At 44.6% G+C, this 20,412-nt stretch overlaps 1 protein-coding gene across 1 annotated transcript in view; it reads left to right on the plus strand.

Moving 5' to 3' along the window:
- LOC124612829 overlaps nt 1-17,509 on the plus strand; it is a 60,586-nt gene extending 43,077 nt beyond the window's left edge. Inside the window, exon 3 of the mRNA XM_047141254.1 lies at nt 16,589-17,509. Within this exon, the coding sequence (XP_046997210.1) occupies nt 16,589-16,814 (226 nt within the window). The 3' untranslated portion in view covers nt 16,815-17,509. The remainder of the gene's footprint in view (nt 1-16,588) is intronic.
- The last annotated feature ends 2,903 nt before the right edge of the window (nt 17,510-20,412 follow it).

Below are 20,412 nucleotides of genomic sequence, written 5' to 3' on the forward strand. Positions count from 1 at the left end.
ACAATTAGGCAATCCATTTTCTCTATCAAACACTCCATCCAAGCATTTTTTTGATTCTTACAAAACAAAGGTCGTATGTTGTTGATAATGTTTTTGAACACTCATGGTTTTGCCAAGTTGCATATTACCATCAGTGGAAGTTTGTTTGTTGCCGAAGTGTTGCTGCAAGCTAACACTGTTAGATCTTAGGCCATTTTAAACCTTGGGGGAGATTTTTCTTCTTGCAAAGTAAGGCGTTTTGTAGGCAAAGCCTTAAAATACAGTCCGGTTTCATCTGCATTGTGAACTTGCTAGGGTCGGCAGGTTTGAGAAGAAACAAGATCTTTAACTTCTTTTAGATAATTGACAGGTGCTTCGTTGTCAGCTGACGGCTTGCCCCATCAATCGTGAGCTGTCTAGTTCATGTCTTCCTGGCCAATAGTAAACAAAAAAATTAAAAAAACCACAGCTAGCTGAAAATTGAGTCACCATTCATAACCTTGTTCAGTTGAAGTGCCTTTTCTTTTACCCAAGGACCGGAAATGGGGACTCCTTTCTGTCTTTCTTGAGTGACCCACAAGAATAATGTGAAGACAGTCGCTTTTTGCAGCTTTTCAAGTGTTATTTCACTTGAAGCAGGTCAAAACTACTAAATTTTAACACAATTTTTTTTCCAGTCACTACTCGTTGCTTTTCGACATCATATTTGAGTGATAATTTAGTAGCACTTTCTCCCGTGTTCAAACATTCAAAGTTTTTGTTTTAAAGTACATGAAGAATGACTTTGTTTACTTGCCACATTTAATGTTTAACAGTTGACTTTAGGGACTAAATAAATAAAAAAGGCAGAGTGACTTGGTAAAGTAACTCAACACTTACCGAACAAAGCTTAACAATAAATTTGGAATAATGTGTTTGGAATGCGGGAGGGAGAGGGATAGGTAGGGTGTCTGCGCTATGAGTTGTCAGAGGTCATTAGCAGATGTCCTTGCACTTAATTTACACCTTAACAAGTCAGTTATTCATGTAATCTGTTTATTCAGAATTCCCGCTAAACCGAATGTTGTTCAGTCCTAATTAGTTCAGAATAGAGTGACATCTACTGTATTTGTCAACACAGTTTCATAATATGAATTATCCTTGCGCTTGCTGTATATTGCATTGACTTTATCCAGTCATATAATTTCTTCCTTTCTTCTTCTGATTTAGACACAAAGTTCACTACCAAGAAAACCCCTATTTATAAATTGGGATGAAACACTGAACTAAAAGATAACTATTTGCACTCGGTAAAAAGCAAATATTGGAAAGGCAATGACAGTGATGACAGGGGCAACCTAGTACAGTCAGCAATAATTAATTATTTAACAATGGAATAACAATTGAATGTTTCTGTTCATAACAATGTGCCAGACTGTGTAGACTGTTTTCATTCAGTTGGTCCCATAAACTGGTTTCACTTAAAAAAAAAAAAAAAAAATGAATAATTCAACTGATACGTAAAACTACAATTGAATGAGTCAACTGTTTTCCAACAACTGACTGTGTAGAAAGTACATAACTGTGTTCTGAATTGTGGATGTCATTTTGCTCCCATGGAAACTCATATCATACACTTCTGTTGAGTAAGGACGGTACACACGTACCCATAACTTTACATTGGTAACCAGTTACTTGAAGTCATTGAAAATTTCAAATTTTTAAGTTCTTTGACAACAGCTGGTGTATATATGGTAACCTTGTTGACTTGTAGTGATTTTGTAAGAGGAAACTTAATAATCTAATTTCTCAGCAGCACTTTCCAGGGCGCAGACTGCAAATTTCTTCTCAATTCTACAAACCTTTGATCTTAGCCCACCTGAAGAATGAATATGTTGCCTATGGGTAAGCAGCACCATCAGTACAGAGCTCATTAGACTCTGTCCACCACTGTGGTGTGCAGTTGGCAACTGGAGCCTTCTGTACAGACCCCATAGACGTCGTCCTGATGGAAGTTGGTGTCCCGCCACTGAGGGTCAGATGCCAGCAACTTTTGGTAAACTAAGCAGTGACTGTCTGTCAGATGTCTACGCACCTGTGTTATGCGACTCAGTTTTACAGCTAATAGTTCACAATGTTTATGAATCACCCAAAAATATATTGGCTAGCCGGGATACTATAGGAGCATCTCTGCAAGGACCTCCAAATGTCAGATGCCTCTTCTCTTGGCCCCTCTGTGGTATGTACCCAGATTGATGACTTGGAAGGGCCTCTTCTATGTCCCCTAAAGAAAATACTGTCCCTCACCATTCTTAGACGCCTATTTTGTTCCTTTCTCTGTGACTATCCCAATCGATGTACAGTTTACTTCTCCCTCTGCACTGGCCTGCATTTTTAAATTTTATGTGCATATTTTATCTGACTGTTAAAGGTAATCAGCTCTCGAGTCTGTAAAGTCTTCATTTTCTCACCCCCATTTTAGTTACATTGAAAATGATGAAGCTTCTTGGTGTATCTGTCAGTGATGTTGGTGTGGGACAGAAATAGAGGCTGGGTTTTAGCTCACTTTTAACCATCTGACTTGGGCACTGTCATGCAGATTCTCACCCACGATAACAAGGTTGCAGTCAATGGAGCTGATCATTCCCCTTTTCTGGTTTTACATCATTTTATGTGATTCCCAATGAGATAACGACAGATAACAAAGATGTTTAGTCTCTTCAAGCCCATAATCATCATTTGTCACAGGTGTATCTTATCTTATCAGAGGCAGGACCAAGTGTGAAACCAATTGTATCAACTACATAGGTGGGGAATTGACCTTACAAGAAGTTCTTAGATCCCTCAATCCTCCTGGCCTTAATCTGTGCCAGTGTTGTCTCGCACCTACCCCATCCCTGTCTCTGTGCCCCATCCGTTAGCCCTGAAATGCTACTCACATCGTCCCCTCCACAGTCTTCCTGTTCCTCTGATCATCTGTCCCTCTCAGCCCACTGATCATTGTGTGTCATCAGACACAATTTCCCCTACTTGAACAAGATCGAGCTCACCAGTACCTCATTCATATGCTGTGTACTTGTTCTCCCACCCAACCATCAGCTATTGTTCCTTGCAACCCTCTCTCCCCTTCCTCAATCCACCCAGTTTAACCATTCACCTCCTTTGAGCTGATGGTGACACCATACTGGGAAAAGCAAAACAGAGTCCGGGCAAATAGTTTTGTTCAATGAATTGAGGGAAATGTACATTTGTCTTTGGCATCATTCACTAGGTGTACATTATTTTTATCTGCTCATTCTGACAATTTCATTCCACTTTCATTAATTTCTCTGTAGCCACAGTAAGAAAGATAACTCAAGTCTCGAAGTGTTAGACTATTTTGAATATATACCACAGTAAAGCGATGATAGTACTCCAAATTTTTATGGCAAGTGAAAAGAAGTCCGATGAACTTATGAGAAAATTTGACACAATACTCAGTCAATCTTAACAAATTTGCCTTTCCTGTCTTTGACATGGTGTTGTGCTACTGTTGTCTTGTATGCAGGTATTCTTCCTCTAGCTGAGTGCTGACCATTGTCACTGGTGTACGTTTCTTGTAAAACTAAGATATTGACAAGTGTGTGTGTGTGTGTGTGTGTGTGTGTGTGTGTGTGTGTGTGTGTGTGTGTACTGCTTGAAGAATTGTGATTGTCATAGTTGTGGGGGATTGAAGCTATGGAGATGGAGCAACTTTGCTCTTCAGTGCCTTTAGTCAAAACGTGACTGTTAATCCATTATCATGTTCTAAGTCAACAATCTCCTCAGGGAGTACCTATACAGCATCTAACAATATGTGTATTTGTACAGGGTATTTCAAAAATGACCGGTATATTTGAAACGGCAATACAAACTAAACGAGCAGCGATAGAAATACACCGTTTGTTGCAATATGCTTGGGGCAACTACATTTTCAGGCAGACAAACTTTCGAAATTACAGTAGTTACAATTGTCAACAACAGATGGGAAACTCTATAGTACGGTATTTTCCACATATCCACCATGCGTAGCAATAATATGGCGTAGTCTCTGAATGAAATTACCCGAAACCTTTGACAACGTGTCTGGCGGAATGGCTTCACATGCAGATGAGATGTACTGCTTCAGCTGTTCAATTGTTTCTGGATTCTGGCGGTACACCTGGTCTTTCACGTGTCCCCACAGAAAGAAGTCACAGGGGTTCATGTCTGGCGAATAGGGAGGCCAATCCACGCCGCCTCCTGTATGTTTCGAATAGCCCAAAGCAATCACACGATCATCGAAATATTCATTCAGGAAATTAAAGACGTTGGCCGGGCACCATCTTGCATAAACCACAAGGTGTTCGCAGTGTCGTCTAAGGCAGTTTGTACCGCCACAAATTCACGAAGAATGTCCAGATAGCGAGATGCAGTAATCGTTTCGGATCTGAAAAATGGGCCAATGATTCCTTTGGAAGAAATGGCGGCCCAGACCAGTACTTTTTGAGGATGCAGGGACGATGGGACTGCAACATGGGGCTTTTCGGTTCCCCATATGCGCCAGTTCTGTTTATTGACGAAGCCGTCCAGGTAAAAATAAGCTTCGTCAGTAAACCAAATGCTGTCCACATGCATATCGGCGTCATCAATCCTGTGCACTATATCGTTAGCGAATGTCTCTCGTGCAGCAATGGTTAGCGGTGCTGAGGGGTTGCCGCGTTTGAATTTTGTATGGATAGAGGTGTAAACTGTGGCGCATGAGACGATACGTGGACGTTGGCGTCATTTGGACCGCAGCTGCAACACGGCGTACGGAAACCCGAGGCCGCTGTTGGATCACCTGCTGCACTAGCTGCGCGTTGCCCTCTGTGGTTGCCGTACGCGGTCGCCCTACCTTTCCAGCACGTTCATCCGTCACGTTCCCAGTCCGTTGAAATTTTTCAAACCAGATTCTTTATTGTATCGCTTTTCGGTCCTTTGGTTACATTAAACCTCCCTTGAAAACTTCGCCTTGTTGCAACAACACTGTGTTCTAGGCGGTGGAATTCCAACACCAGAAAAATCCTCTGTTCTAAGGAATAAACCATGTTGTCTACAGCACACTTGCACGTTATGAACAGCACACGCTTACAGCAGAAAGACAACGTACAGAATGGCGCACCCACAGACTGCGTTGTCTTCTATATCTTTCACATCACTTGCAGCGCCATCTGTTGTTGAAAATTGTAACTACTGTAATTTCGAAAGTTTGTCCGCCTGAAAATGTTCTGTTGTCCCAAGCATATTGCAACAAACGGTGTATTTCTATCGCTGCTCGTTTAGTTTTTATTGCGGTTTCAAATATACCGGTCATTTTTGAAACACCCTGTATATATGATAAGCCTTTTCAAATCTTCCATTATTAACATTGCACAAAATAGTGATTGGAACCTGACAAGACTGGGAATGACTCAAGAACCAGTAAAAACAGGCTGACCCTCTGAGAATGCCAAAGTGGGTTGCGAGAGTAAACAGGTGGATAACAACTAGATCATGACAACAGAGATGGCTTGGCAGAATAACAAGTCTAGTGAGTAAGCAAAGATGAAACCTAAGACATACTGAATTCAGAAACAAGATGACAACATGTAGTGAGATCAGTGCAATAGCTCAGAGAAATCACAAGCGACTGTGGAGCTGCTGTGCTGTTGGCATTAAAGGGCGGCCTCAGGCAGTGATAGGCTCGTGGTGGTAACTCCAGCACCTGCAGATGTAGCAGTACCATCTAGCAGTTTTCATAGAGTTCCATACAATCCAGTGAGCCTTCACACTTGCCAGCCCAAGATATGAAACCCCTTCTCTCTGAAATAGACATGTAGTGCTGGAAGTGCTCTGGATGATGCTTGGGTTCAAATGACTCTGAGCATTATGGGACTTAACTTCTAAGGTCATCAGTCCCCTAGAACTTAGAACTACTTAAACCTAACTAACCTAAGGACATCACACACATCCATGCCCGAGGCAGGATTCGAACCTGCGACCGTAGCGGTCGTGCGGTTCCAGACTGCAGCGCCTTTAACCGCTTGGCCACCCCGGCCGGCGATGATGCTTGGGAAAGCGAACTGTTGGCATGGGTGGAGGCCCTGCACAGAAGCCCGCTGAGTGGGAGAAAGGAACTAGGATGCCTTGCAATGTGCTAGGGTGCAGCAGCAGAACCAGCGGCAATGTCGTCGATGATGGCAGAGACAGCGGAGACTGTACTGAGACCACAACTTCCATACTTGGCTTCAGTGGGAACTGCTGTTGCTTCCCTGGGGTGCAAGTTGTACATCTGCAGATGTGTGTGTGACAAGGTTGTCACTTCCAGTCACATTGAGTGGACGGTGGTGGTGCAGTTGGTAGGAGCTGGCTGGTATGTTGGCACTCAGTTCCTCAAGAGTGTCAACTGTAGTAGAGTGCCGTCCATGGATGGGAATCATTATGTATGGCATCGACAAGGATTTTGCCCCATACAAGGGTGCCCACACAGATGAGCCCAGCAGAAACTGCCTGGCTTGCTATGACCAGTGTTCCATGAGCTGTGGGGCCAGGAGGTGGAGGAGCGTACATGGCTGCTGCTTATGGAAGATCTCAGTCGTACCGTGGTGTAGGTACAGATGGTTCTGTAGGTGCCCAGAGACATTGTGATCTTAGCTAGCTAGGATGGTGGTAGTGCCCACGATTTTCAATTTTTGTTGATCTGTTGTTCAAACAGCTGCATCCTATGCTCAGCCTCGTGCTCAGCCTCGTGCTCAGCCTCGTGCTCAGCCTCGTGCTCAGCCTCGTGCTCAGCCTCGTGCTCAGCCTCGTGCTCAGCCTCGTGCTCAGCCTCGTGCTCAGCCTCGTGCTCAGCCTCGTGCTCAGCCTCGTGCTCAGCCTCGTGCTCAGCCTCGTGCTCAGCCTCGTGCTCAGCCTCGTGCTCAGCCTCGTGCTCAGCCTCGTGCTCAGCCTCGTGCTCAGCCTCGTGCTCAGCCTCGTGCTCAGCCTCGTGCTCAGCCTCGTGCTCAGCCTCGTGCTCAGCCTCGTGCTCAGCCTCGTGCTCAGCCTCGTGCTCAGCCTCGTGCTCAGCCTCGTGCTCAGCCTCGTGCTCAGCCTCGTGCTCAGCCTCGTGCTCAGCCTCACCATTGGAGGAGGGGGTGAAATAGTGTACTAAAAAGATGCCTGATGCCATTGTAGGTGCAGGACAGTTTGAAAGCTGTTGCCATGAATTGTGACCCATTGTCATATACAGTAGTGTGGGCAAGCCCTTCGGCAGGTATTGAAAAATAAGAGGGTCACTCATGGAGCAGATAGTGTGTGATGCCCTGCAAGATAAGGTTGTGGCATGTCTCTGCAGTGATGTGAGTAACTGAAAGGGGAAACCCATCAAAGTCGTTCCATGTTTATGTGAAAATGAGACTTCCTGTTGGTCAAATGGTGGGTCAGGTCCTGAGGGTAGACAAGAGAAAGTATCCGCATTTGCCTGTTGTGGTGTGGGCTTGTACTAGATGGTATAATTATATGAGCTAAGAAAAAGTGGCCAGTGCTGGAGCTGTGGGGCTGTTCGCTCTGGAAGCCAAGAGATGGCCCAAAGAATTCTACCATCAGTTTGTGGTCTGTAGTGAGGGTAAACTTGATCAGGAATAGGTAAACATGGGACTTCTTAATGGCAATATAATCACCAAAGCTTCTTTTTTGAGTTGCTAGTAGTTCTTTTGACTGGGGTCACCATCTTTGATGCACAGACAATCAGTTTCTGAGTACCATAATCTTTCAGATACGGCAACACTGCAGCAGTGCCAAAGAAAGAAGCATCAGCAGCCAAAATTCACCTTTCTCAAAATAGTCTGCCGCTCTTGTAAGGTTTGGGAGCGAGACAAATACTCAATATCAGAAAAATTGTGGTCAATGGACTGGATCCAATCTTTATTGAGCAAGTGTCTGAAATATTCCACTTCCTCTTGAAGATAGCTGGCATTTGTGCATGTGGCACTTGAGTCCCGCATACACAGTGTGGTAAAGTGGGTACAAAGATTCCACATGTGCCCCTGATGTGTAGTGCACATGATAATTAAGTCATTAAGAGATCGAGCTCCTGGACGGGAACTTTGTCTGAGATGAGCTGAACCTCATCAGTGATGGAGAATCCAAACAACGTGAAGGCATCCATGCCTAAAATGTTACCAGGAGTGTGACTATTGACAGCAAATAGTTATGAGCTGTCTGACCTTTCTGTATGCAGCGTGGATTGTGATTTGACTGCAGAGGGGAAGAGAACTATCACCATACGTGACAAGTAGATGGGAGAGGGGAGTGAAGATAGGGGAACCCAGATGAGCACACGTTTGGAGTTTAACCAAAGAAACTACAGCTCCAGTGTCCACTTGGAAACTGACATTCTGGTTCACAATTTTGTTCTTAAACAACTCAATAGCTGAAGTATAGCCTTGGGGAACAACTGCCTGAAGTTCGCACACTGCCCTTGTTGTATATGTGGAGTGGGATCCAACTGCCCCAATGGTTTTCAACAGATCTTTCAAAGATGACCATCTTTTCCTCAACGGGCACAATGTACCCAGCGACCTTGACAGCCTGCACGTGGATGTGCTGAGAAGCAGTTAGGACATGGCAGGACACCACACTGCCTAGGCTGACAGGGTGTAACTGGCTGTTAAGAGGTTATGGACACATCCGAAAGAGGTGAATCATGCTGCCATCTTTGGGAAAATTATTTACTCTCGTAAGCCCCCCACGCTCGAGGCAATGGCTGAACTATTGCCACTTAGGGTTGGACCATGAGGTGTTCATTTGCTGCCTTTGTGATATCTCGGAAAGAGTCTTGGATTTTCAAAATATCGTGTCAGGAAGGCTTGTCCAGTTTGAGAGCTGCTGTTTAGACTTTTGGATTGGGAGCCAGATGGATCACTGGTCTTGGATCAAAGAATCTGCATATGAAATTTTGCAAGGTGGGTTCAAACAAGTGGAATTGCAGTGGTAACTCAATCCTTTAAAATCCGTCACTCACAAGTGGTATGACTGATTAGGTTGAACTCAAGACACAGTGCCCCCCAGGGGGCCCACAGTCTTTTTGTGGGTACGTGTGTGGTATGCACGGGGCCCCGAGCTATTGCAGTCTCCTTTCCTTTCCTTTGAAGGCTGCATTACCATCCCTGTTCCTCTCCGTCCCTATCCTTGCTCCTTTGACCGTGCCCCCTCTTTTCCCTCTTAGTGGACCTCATGTTGACCTGGCTATCCTCCTGGCTTTGTTTTGGTCTGTTCTATTGTTAAGTTTGCTGTTTCCATGTCCTTTACGGTGTTTTTGGTCCCCTTCGGGTTTGACCTCCATTTCCAAAATTTTCCGTTCTGTGAGAGCCATTTCGGGATGAACTCCCTCCTAGCTTCCGTGGTGCAGGTTCCTCTACCCCTCCCCTCCCCTCCCTTTTCCCTTTGCAACCTGGCCCCCCTCCTGCTAGGTCACCAGCATGGTAGCCAGTCCATGTGGTGGGGCTATTAAGTACCCACTTGGCTGAGCCCCCTGAAACCACAGGGATCACACTACTAGTACCTGAGCTGTTAATGCCTCGTGTATGTCCAGGAGTTGAAGCTCATTGTTTAGGGGCACCAGAACTCCCGACAATGGCCGCCGTGCCCGACGGCCCTTGCTGTGGCTGGGTGGCACCCACGGGACGAGCCCTTGATTGGAGTGGGTGGTACTAGGGCGCATGCCTTGCACATGAAGTGACAACTGGCCATTCTGTGGCCGTCTCCAAGAGTGGTAGCAGACATGACACTCCTTCTGATCCTTCGGCCTTCTCCTCCCTGGTCACCCCCTGGGAGGAGGGTCAAGCTTGCCGGCTTGGGTTGAAACCTTTTCCTCGGTACCTTGTTTGTACCACAACGGATGGCGGTAGTTTTGCCACGACCAAGGCTTTGTTTTTCTTGAAGACTATTGAAGATAAGTATGGTGAAGTTGAATCGACGAGTAAAATTCGGTCCTATGCTTTGCTCATCAAGACACCTTCTGCTGCCCCAATCTGATGCCCTGCATGCTTGTGACCATCTCAGTGACATCCCAGTCACGCCCCACCAATCTTTGAACTCGGTACAGGGCATTATTTTCCACCGAGATCTTCTTCTGCAAACTGACGATGAGCTCCATGCTAACCTCGAGCTGCGAGGGGTTTGTTTTATCTGCTGTGTGCAGCGAGGCCCTCCATACAATCGCATTGCTACAGGCGCCTTTAACCTGGCCTTCGAGGGGGATGTCCTCCCATAGAAGGTCAAGGTAATGGTGTATTGGTGTGATGTAAAACATTATATTCCACCACCAAGCAGATGTTTTGAATGCGTAAGGTTTGGACACTACTTCGCGCTGCACGCTGATCCCCTCTGTGGTGACTGTGGGCGCCCCCTCACACGAGAAGAGTGGCTGTGCTCCCCCACCAATGTGTGTAAATTGTAATGGACAGAATTCTCCACGCTCGCCTACATGCCCGGTATTTGTGAAAGAAAGGAGGATTCAAAAGTACAAAACCTTAGATCGGCTCATCTACACTGAGGTTCGTCATAAATATGACTGGCCCCATCCCGTGTCTATGACCTCTACTTTTGCTTAAATTACGTCCATTCCCCCTCCTCTTCCCAGCCCCACCCCATTCACCCCATGCCTTCAGCCTCCTCCTCCCCCCCCCCCCTCTCCCCCCCCCTTCCACTTGGTACCCACACCAACCCCTTCGGGAGCTGCTCCCCCTCCCCCACCGGAGAAGTGTTCCCTCCTTCGGCGGCTGCCAGTACTGGAGCTCCCTCCCGGGACTCCTCTTCCCGGCACCCCCCTGAAAGGCGATCTACTGCTCCACATCGGCAGCGTGATCGGCGGCTAGTGGGCGTCAAGTTTGCATGGTGTAATTCTGTGCCCGCCCTTGCTGAAGTCTGCCCTTCTCTTCCTTCCCAAGAGAAGAAGCAGAAACGCAGGAAGAAGGGCAAGGCCCCTCTGGTACCCCCAGAGGTGCGGCCTTCCCCTCCTACAGTCAATGAACCAACAGTGTCTGAACCCACCTATATGGATATTACTCCTTATCAGTGACGGATAGCGACTCAGTGGCGTGACCGACTCTGGTCCAGTCGCTTCTACTTTGGACTCCGGCTTGAGAATCCTCCAGTGGAATTGTAATGGACATTTGCGTCACCTTCCAGAGTTGCAGCTCCTTCTTTCCTTCTACTCTGCTGCTCGTATTGCGCTCCAGGAGACCCATTTTGCCAATTCTTACCCACCCACCCTTCGTGGGTTCCACGCTTTCTGTCTGAACTGAATTGGCCCCTTGCAGGATTCTGGTGGTGTTTGCACCTTGGTCTGCAAGGACACTGTTAGAAAATGGGTTCCCCTCCATACCACCCCGGAAGCCATTGCTGTCAGGGTCCATCTGGCCACTCCAATCGCAATCTGTACTCTCTACCTCCCACCTGACAGGCAGCCCACATCCCATGCCCTCTCCACCCTTCTTCAACAACTCCCTTCTCCATTCCTGTTATTAGGGGACTTTAATGCCCACAACCCACTTTGGGGTAGTCATATGACTACTGCCCTGGGCAGGACAGTTGAAGCTGTTCTGGCGGGGCTTGACCTCTGTTTACTAAACACAGGCGCTCCAACACGCTTTAGTGTGGTGCACGGCACTTTTCTCAACCATTGACCTCTCCAACTGCAGTCCCGGCCTTCTTCCCTCCATTCAGTGGGGCGTCCACGATGGCTTATGTGACAGCGACCATTACCCGATTGTTTTGACCTTCCTTCAGTGTCTCTCGCTCAGTTACCCTCCCAGATGGACTATATCTAAGGCTGATTGGGGTGCCTTCTCCTCTGCTCCCATCCCCCCTGTATTGCAACAAAACTGTGTTGATGACTCTACTCAGACTTTGACTCTCTCCATCCTTTGAGCAGCTGTTTCAGCAATCCCTTCTTCAGGTTCCCCACCCGCCGGAAGATGGTCCTTTGGTGGACTTCGGAAATTGCTGCAGCCATAAAAGACCGCCGCTGTGCTCTTCAACAAGTCAAGCAGCACCCTTCTACTGCTCTTCTTGTGGTCTTTAAACGACTCCGTGCCCGGGCCCGCTACCTAATCAAATTTCAGAAACGGATTTGCTGGGAACAATATGTAGCTGCCATAGGACCCCACACCCCCTCTTCACAAGTCTGGGCTAAACTCCGGCGAATTTTTGGTCACCGTCCTCCCGCCGGGGTTGCAGGAATTTCTATGCATAGTGTTGTCCTTACCAATCCGTACTTTGTGGCAGAAAATTTCGCTCAACACTTTGCTCAAGCTTCGGCGTCGGCTCAGTATTTGCCCACATTCCTTCTCCTGAAAGAGCATTCAGAATGACTGCCTTTGTCTTTTGTTTTTCGCTGCTCAGAACCATTTAATGCCCCATTCAGTGAGTGGGAATTTGCCAGCGCCCTTGCCCTTTGTCCTGTCACGGCTCCTGGACTGGATCCGATACATAATCAAATGCTCCAACACTTATAGGTGGCTGGCCACTGTCGTATACTGACCCTCTTCAACTGTCTGTGGGGTGAGGGAGTATTTCCTACCCAGTGGCAGGAAAGCGTTATTGTTCCAGTGTTGAAGCTAGGGAAGCCGCCTCTTCAGTTGGGTAGCTACCGTCCAATTAGCCTTACTAACACCCTCTGTAAGCTTCTTGAACACGTGGTGAGTCAGCAGCTGTTTTGGACCCTTGATCCCGCAACCTTTTGTCATTCACTCAAAGTGGTTTTCGCTGTGGCCGTTCTGCGGTGGATAACTTGGTCCACCTGGAATCTGCTACCCGGTCAGCTTTTGCCCATCGGCAACACCTCATTGCAGTCTTCTTTGGTTTGCATAAAGTTTAAGACACCTGGCGCCACAACATCCTCACCACCCTTCACAAATGGGGCCTCCGTGGCGTTCTGCCCGTTTTTATCTGCAACTTCCTTTCTTGTCGCTCTTTTCGAGTCCAAGTTGGTTCCTCCTACAGCTCTCCCCATCGGCAAGAAAATGGGGTTCCACAAGGTTCTGTGCTGAGTGTCCCTCTTTCTCATAACCATTAATGGTCTGGTGTCAGCTGTTAGGCTGACAGTGTCTTCCTCTTTGTATACTGACGATTTTTGTATCTACCTCATCTCCTCCGTAATGGGGGGCTGCAGAATGCCGTCAACAGGTGGCAATCTGTCGGGCACACTCATGCGCTCTTTCCCATAGCTTTCAGTTTTCGGCGGCCAAGACTTCTCGTGCATTTCTGCCATCGCCATACAGTCCATCCCCATTCGAAACTGTTCCTCGATGGCCAGCCCCTCGAGGTGGTGGACGCTCACTGCTTCTTGGGTCTGGTCTTCGATGCCCGGTTGACATGGCTCCCTCACCTTCACCAGTTGAAGAGGACCTGCTGGTCGCATCTCAATGTTCTTAGGTGTCTGTGCAATACCACCTGGGGTGCAGACCACTCTGTTCTCCTGCAATTGTGTCAAGCGTTGGTCCAGTCTCGTTTAAACTATGGAAGTCCTGTTTATGGTTCTGCGTCGTCTTCGACATTGCAGATACTAGACCCCATCCACCACTGTGAAGTCAGACTTGCGACAGGTGCTTTCCGGACTAGCTCCGTACTTAGCCTTCGCGCAGAGGCGGGGATTCCACCACTGCGAGTTTTGTGCCAGCAACAGCTGATATCTTATGCGCTCCGCATTCGCTGCACCCCAAAGCACCCTAATTATGGTCTCCTTTATTCAGACACGGAGATCACCCTGCCGCAGCGGCGACCATGATGTGGGCTTACCATGGCTGTCTGCATTCAGTTGCTCTTTTCTGAGCTCCAGCATATTGCCTTTACCACCTGTCTTCTCCGCTCATGCATGTACCCCTCCGTGGTGTGTCTCTTGGCCACAACTCTGTCTTGATCTCTCAATCGATTCAAAGAATTCTGTCCCTCCAATGGCTCTTCGCCACCAGTTCTCCTGTCTTCTCAGTTCTTTTCAGGATTCAGAAGTGATCTAACTGATGGCTCCATGGTTGCTGGCCGCACTGGTTTTTTCTTACACCTATGCGCGATGCATGGAACTTCGTTCCTTGCCAGATGGCTGTAGTGTTTTTACTGTAGAATTGGTAGCTATTTGCGCGCAATGGACCATATCCGCTCCTGCTCAGGACTATCCTTCACTATCTCTAGTGACTCATCGAGCGGTTTGCCCACTTTCGGCCAGTGCGTCCCTCGCACCCATCTAATGACCACTGTAGTTGTGCGCCACAAAAAAAAAAAAAACCTCACTCACACCCATTGGTCATCGCTATCCAGGACTCCCTTTCTCTCCTCCCTCAACGTGGATGCTCGGTGGTTTTCATTTGGATCCTAGGCCATGTTGGGATTCCTGGCAATGAACTTGCTGATCGACTGGTTAACTTAGCTACTACCAGGCCATCTCTTGCTATTGGTATTCCGGAAATAGACCTTTGCTCGTCATTACTTCGTCAGGTTTTGGGCCTTTGGAATGAAGAATGGATCACTCTTTCTTCGCCGAACAAGCTCAGGGCAATTAAGGATTCTAAAACTCCATGGTGGTCCTCCTTACCGGCCTCTCGTAAGGCCTCTGTCGTCCTCTGCTGGCTCCACATCGGCCATACCTTTTTGACTCACGGTTATCTCCTCCATCGTGAAGACCCCCCCTCTCTCTTGTGGATTGATGTTGACTGTGGCTCACATCTTATTGGACTGTCCCAAATTAGCCACCCTACGACGGGCTTTTAGCTTCCCAGACTCGCTACCCCTGGTGTTGGCTGACAATGCCTCAGTGGGGGATCTTGTTTTACGTTTTATTCATGATGGGATTTTTTTATCAATTTATTTAAGGGAGGGACATTCCACCTTATCAGTGGGTGGAGGGGATGGCAAGCCCTCTTGCTTCCCCCTTCGCCCCAACTGAATTGGCTGCAACTGGGCGTGGTGGTTCTCCCCAGCCCTCTGCCTTCCCACTCCTTTCGTTACGGGGTCTGTTATGTCTTGAGCATTTCTCTTGTCTCCTGTGCTGCTTACTTCCCACCCCTGTCATTAGTCACTTTCTTTCCGTCACATCTTCTTCCACCCTTTTCCTTCCTTCCCTTAGTTTCTCATTTTATTGACATTGTAGTTGTCTTTCCTATTGTGGGATTTTATTGGTTTTAGTTAATCTAGGGTCGGAGGGACTGATGACCGCATAGTTTGGTTCCTTCTACAACCAACCAACCAATCAAGACACAGTGTGACCACATGGATTCATTGCGGATAATTGTGAAAGTAAGGAACACATCTCCTCGAAAGTGATTGTGACGGATTCAAGAGTGGAGCCAACATCTTTAGTGAGAAAATCTCCTGGGAAGTACATGAAAGGAAGAATGACCATTGGAGTCATTATCAGAAAACAAAAAAAAATTGGCAAAATGCTGTTTCAGCTGCTGCAGATACGTGTCTGTCGTATTTGGCATTGTTAAAGGGTGGAAACGTGGGTGGATAGATCTCTGCTGAGGAACAGCCACAGATTGTGTGAGTTGGGTACTTTGAACCCGTAATTGATCCTTCAAAAGCTGAATGTCCTGATGGAGCAATTAAGCATGTTGCTGCAGTTGTTGGCGGTATTGTTGTTGTTAAAACTGTTCTTGGAACTGCTGTTGAAATTGCTGCTGCAGGAGCTGTTGCTGTTCCACGAGTTGCAGATGTCTGGCATCCGTGGGTTCTGCTAAGCTTTTGTCTCATCACCAGTAATAATTATCAGAATCTGACAAGACCAGGAATGACTCGAGAACCATTAGAAACTGGCTGATGGCAGTACAATGAATTGCCAGAGAGTAAACAGGTGGACAACAACTAGGGAAAGGCAAACAATGGAGAAGGCATGGCAGAATAAAAGGTCTAGCAAGTAAACCGAGATTGAAAGACTATGAAATAGTGAATTCAAAACAAAAACAATGGTGTATAGTGAGATCAAACAGTAACATAAAGAAATCATGACTGACAGTGGAGCTGCTGCACTTATCGCCTTAAAGAGCAGCCATGGTTACTGATAGGCCGGAGGAGTGGCAAGTCCTTGCGGCAGCACTTTGCAGCAGTGACAGCAGCTTTTATAGATGTGGCAGCACCGTCCAGCAGCTGTCACAGAGTTCCATACCTTCTGGCAAGTCTTCAAACTTGCTGAGCCGGGATACCAGACACGTTAGTATGGCTTTTACTTTATCTGCTGTACACCAAAAAATAAAATAAAATGAATGAATGTTTCGTATGTACCAAGTATCAGTATCTACATTGGCCAGCTGAGAGATTACTATTGAAAAAAAAAGGCTTTTTATTTTTGTTAATTTATTTATAAACTTTTATTTGGAGGTCAATAACTTGACTGTAAATGGTTATTATGCTAGTATGTTAAATACTGATTCTAAAGATCTTTTTTTCTTCCGCTTGTAATACCATATAATGTTTCTGCAGTCTACAAATCGCCTGTGTTTTATTTTTTGTTTCACTCAATAATTATTAGTGGTTATAGGCTTTTTGAAACCACGATTCCGTGGTTTTATGTTCCTATTTTATTTTTAGTTTTACGAGGAATAATGTTAGATTAACTTACTTCGGTTGTTTGTTGCAGGCATGCTGCTGGAAATGGATTTACTAAAGTTCTAAAACTAAACGAGAAGATAAAAAATTTCAATGAAAGATTATTAGATTTGAACTACACAGTTATGTTGTCAGCCAGGGAGATTGTGAGAATGAAAGAGGTGTTGTGTCTTTTGGCTAATGATCCTAAAGTGATAAACTTGCTCCAGTTAGATTCTAATTTTACAGATGCATCCAGTGATACAGATAATATGTAAGGTTGGTTTGTGGTAATATCTTGTTTACTGTGACCAACGATTCTGATTTTTATGATTGTCAAGAAAATAAACAGGTACATTCAGCATATTTTCCCATGTAATCAAACTCTGGCAGATTAGTTAAGATATTGTCATGTTCTCTTAGTTATGATAGTATTCTAATCAACCTGCTATAGCTTTTATGTCAGTACTGGAGAATACACTCAAGGGGTACCTGCATGGAATATATCTGTAAATGACTTAATATACATTGTGAAATCTCTTCAAGGGTTAAATTGTTAACTGTGCACAGTACCATGGCTTTAATTTCATCTGGTGTATGATGGAAGGGGATTTACTGAACCTTTGATGAAAAGATAAAAATTCTCAGTGACATATTATTGGATTTATACTACAGATTTGTGTTGTCACTCAAGGATATTAACAGTGCAAAAGAAGCGTGTTTTTGTGACAAATGATCGTGAAGTGATGAAAATACTTAAGTTCAGTAATTATTGTACAAATGCATCTAGTTGTATGGATATTATGTAAGATTTGTTTGTGGTAATACATTGTTTTCTATGACTGACAGCTAGGCTGGCACATTGTACTCCTTTATAGATACAACAGCAATATCTGGAACCTTCCAGAGAGTACCAGAGTGATGCATTTTATTTGCAGTGAAAAGGCATATAAACTGAGAAGATTTAATTGAATGTTATACTTTCATTGTCCTCAGTTATTAGCAGGTAAATGTTAAACTGTTTCTTGTTCTTGTGTGTTAGGACAAACTTGACTCAAGAACTTGATAAATGATGATTTTGTTCTGTTGAGAAGTCACTAAGATAAGGAATAGTAAGAGTATGCAGGTTACAAGTGTACAGTGAGTAATCTCATGCAGTTGGCAACACTACTGATGGTGTCGGTAGTGATATTTTATTGTACGCACAACAGCATTTGGAGAATCCATATTGCCATCAGTCTGCTCAACTACTTTAGAATTCACAGGATAAAATACATTTTTGTTGTTTTACTTATGTTTTGGAACTTAATACTTATGGTTTTTTGAGTGAATTGTGTGATAAATTTTTGCTCATATCGCTGTACAGTACACTTTGTTACAAAACGACACTAGTCAGAGCTCTTTGAGTGGTGTTGGCACCTCACAATAATTCTCTAAAATGCTACATGCTTGGCCAAGAGTATATAGCAGCAGAAAAAAAATTAGTGAATAAGTAATGATTTATTTAAACCTGATGGAATAGATAGTTAACTTTTTTCTTTGTAAATGACTGATAGCTGGAGTTTCATTTAGTGGCCAGACTGCTGCAAACTCTAATGAAGCTGCTGACCAAAGGGACTGGAAATGGTAAATCCGTAGACATGTCACATACAATAGTCCTAAAAATAACAGTTTGTATGCTAGACTTATTGTAGGTATTCATACAATTCTTCCACTTTCTCAAAGAAGGTAAAGGAAGGGGAGAGGTTTAAAAGAGCAGACCCACACAAAAATTACTTGGAAGAAAAGGAATAAAAAGAGCCACAGGAAGTAAAATTGAAAAGAATGGCTGAAAGAAATCCAAAGAAAACTGTAAAAATAATCACTAAAAGTATTAGGGAGGAAAAAGAAACCAAATGTAAATAAGATTTTACAACTGAAAAATGAGAATCACAGACCTTCTAAATGTTCATCCGAAATCAGGACTGGATGGTATGCAGTTTATGCAAGGACTGTTGACAAGACGAATGCTCTGCCTTTGAAGGCAGTGGGCCTTAGTAACTAATGCTTGCGTATCCTTTAACTACATAGGTCATATTGACAAAGATATCACAAAAATACACTAGGTGTTTGCTCCTGCCTTCCCCCTCTTCCCAACACATGTACAGGATGTCCCATTTATCTTGTCCACCCTAAATAACTGTTTGAGCAGATGCAAATTACAAAATGTTTCAAGCAAATGTTCTTTAGCCGTCAGAGGGACGTCAGTCAGCATGATTGCCTTCGTTGTAGCTTTGTTTTTTCTTTTTACAAAGATATGAACACCAGTAAGACTTTTTTAAATGATACCCTGTATTTTTTATTTGGTAATTCATGTCCTCTCCTAAAGACCCATACAAAAATATATCGCAGTGTACCATTCACTGAAACACAACGTTATTAATTACATAACACAACATTGATGTTGATGCTCCCAGCCCTTAGTGCAGGTATTCAGGATAATGGAACACACTACATGTGCTGACATTGACAGAGGACAGTGTAAACATAAAGAGAATGCACACCGTCAACCATCGTCAGTTGAAGAATTGTGAGAGTAGAATTATGCAAACGAAGAGAAGGTAGAAATGCTACTCACCTATGGGCAATGTAAGTTATCAGAACAGTAATTGCAATAATCATCTTGTGGTGCAGTTATTCTTGTTGTCTCCGTGGTTGCTAAGAAAATGGGATGAGAAGTTCCACCTTATGCAAGACACCTTTTTTTTTTTTTCTTTTTGTTTTACCCATACATGTTTCAGCACGTTTGTGCTATCGTCAGTGGGTTCTGTTTTTATTTTTAACTGTAAATTTATTGTTAACATATTAACATTTGTGTTGTTTACAACATTATATAAAAGTTGCATTTATAACTTAATTGGCGAAAAGTGGGTGTAAGCATAAGTAACATACCTTACATGATGTTATTGTCCATTTATTTTGGTAGCTGTTCTGCTACACAATATACAACTTGTCATCTGCAAACAGCAAAACGTAATTTATTTTCTGTTTGTTATGCATTTACGAACGGAAATAAGACTGTATCACGTTTCCTTTCTGTAACTTACAGTTCTGAAGTTGTGGTGCATTCTCCTGTGTTGTTGGCGAAGTAAATAGGCTTACTTCTTTGCCTGTGTTCGCATGACAATGCACTTTTTCCGATTACTCAAAACATAGGTGGAGTTTTCGCTGCCATTACGTGTTGTTGTGGCTGTGTGTTGTTCATTTGTTTCATAGCGTGTTCTGCTGGGTTAGGCGCGTGAGTTTGGATTGTATTTGGTGTTAGTGGTGTGGGTTTAAGTGTGTGTTGAGTACTGGGGCAGAGAGAGAGAGAGAGAGAGAGAGAGAGAGAGAGAGAGAGAGAGAGAGAGAGAGAGAGAGAGATTTTTTTTTATTTTTTGTTTTTTTTACAGAAAAAAATCAACACAAGAAAATGCCATCATCACAAAAACTGACAAAGGTAATTTAATAGTAGTCATAAACAAACAGGAATATATTCACAAAACATTAGAATTCATCCAAAGCAGCAACATCACAGAATTAATAAGTGACCCAACAAACCGATACCAAAGTAAGTTACAGAAAACCCTGAGAAACATAGAAACAATTTTCACAGAAACACAGATTGAAAAAATTATACAGAAAAATCCCAAGGCCCCACCCTAAATTCATTGCCTAAAGTTCACAAACCCGGAATACCCATACGTCCATTAATAAACTTCACCAAAGCAGCAACATATCACTTAGCCACACACACACACACACACACACACTGCTACAGACAATATACAAATACACTGACAACAGAAGTCTAAAGAACTCAAGTGACTAATAGAAAAAATAAGAAATTAAAACATA

Source organism: Schistocerca americana, chromosome 4 (genome assembly GCF_021461395.2).
Source record: "Schistocerca americana isolate TAMUIC-IGC-003095 chromosome 4, iqSchAmer2.1, whole genome shotgun sequence".
NCBI classification, from domain to species: domain Eukaryota; kingdom Metazoa; phylum Arthropoda; class Insecta; order Orthoptera; family Acrididae; genus Schistocerca; species Schistocerca americana.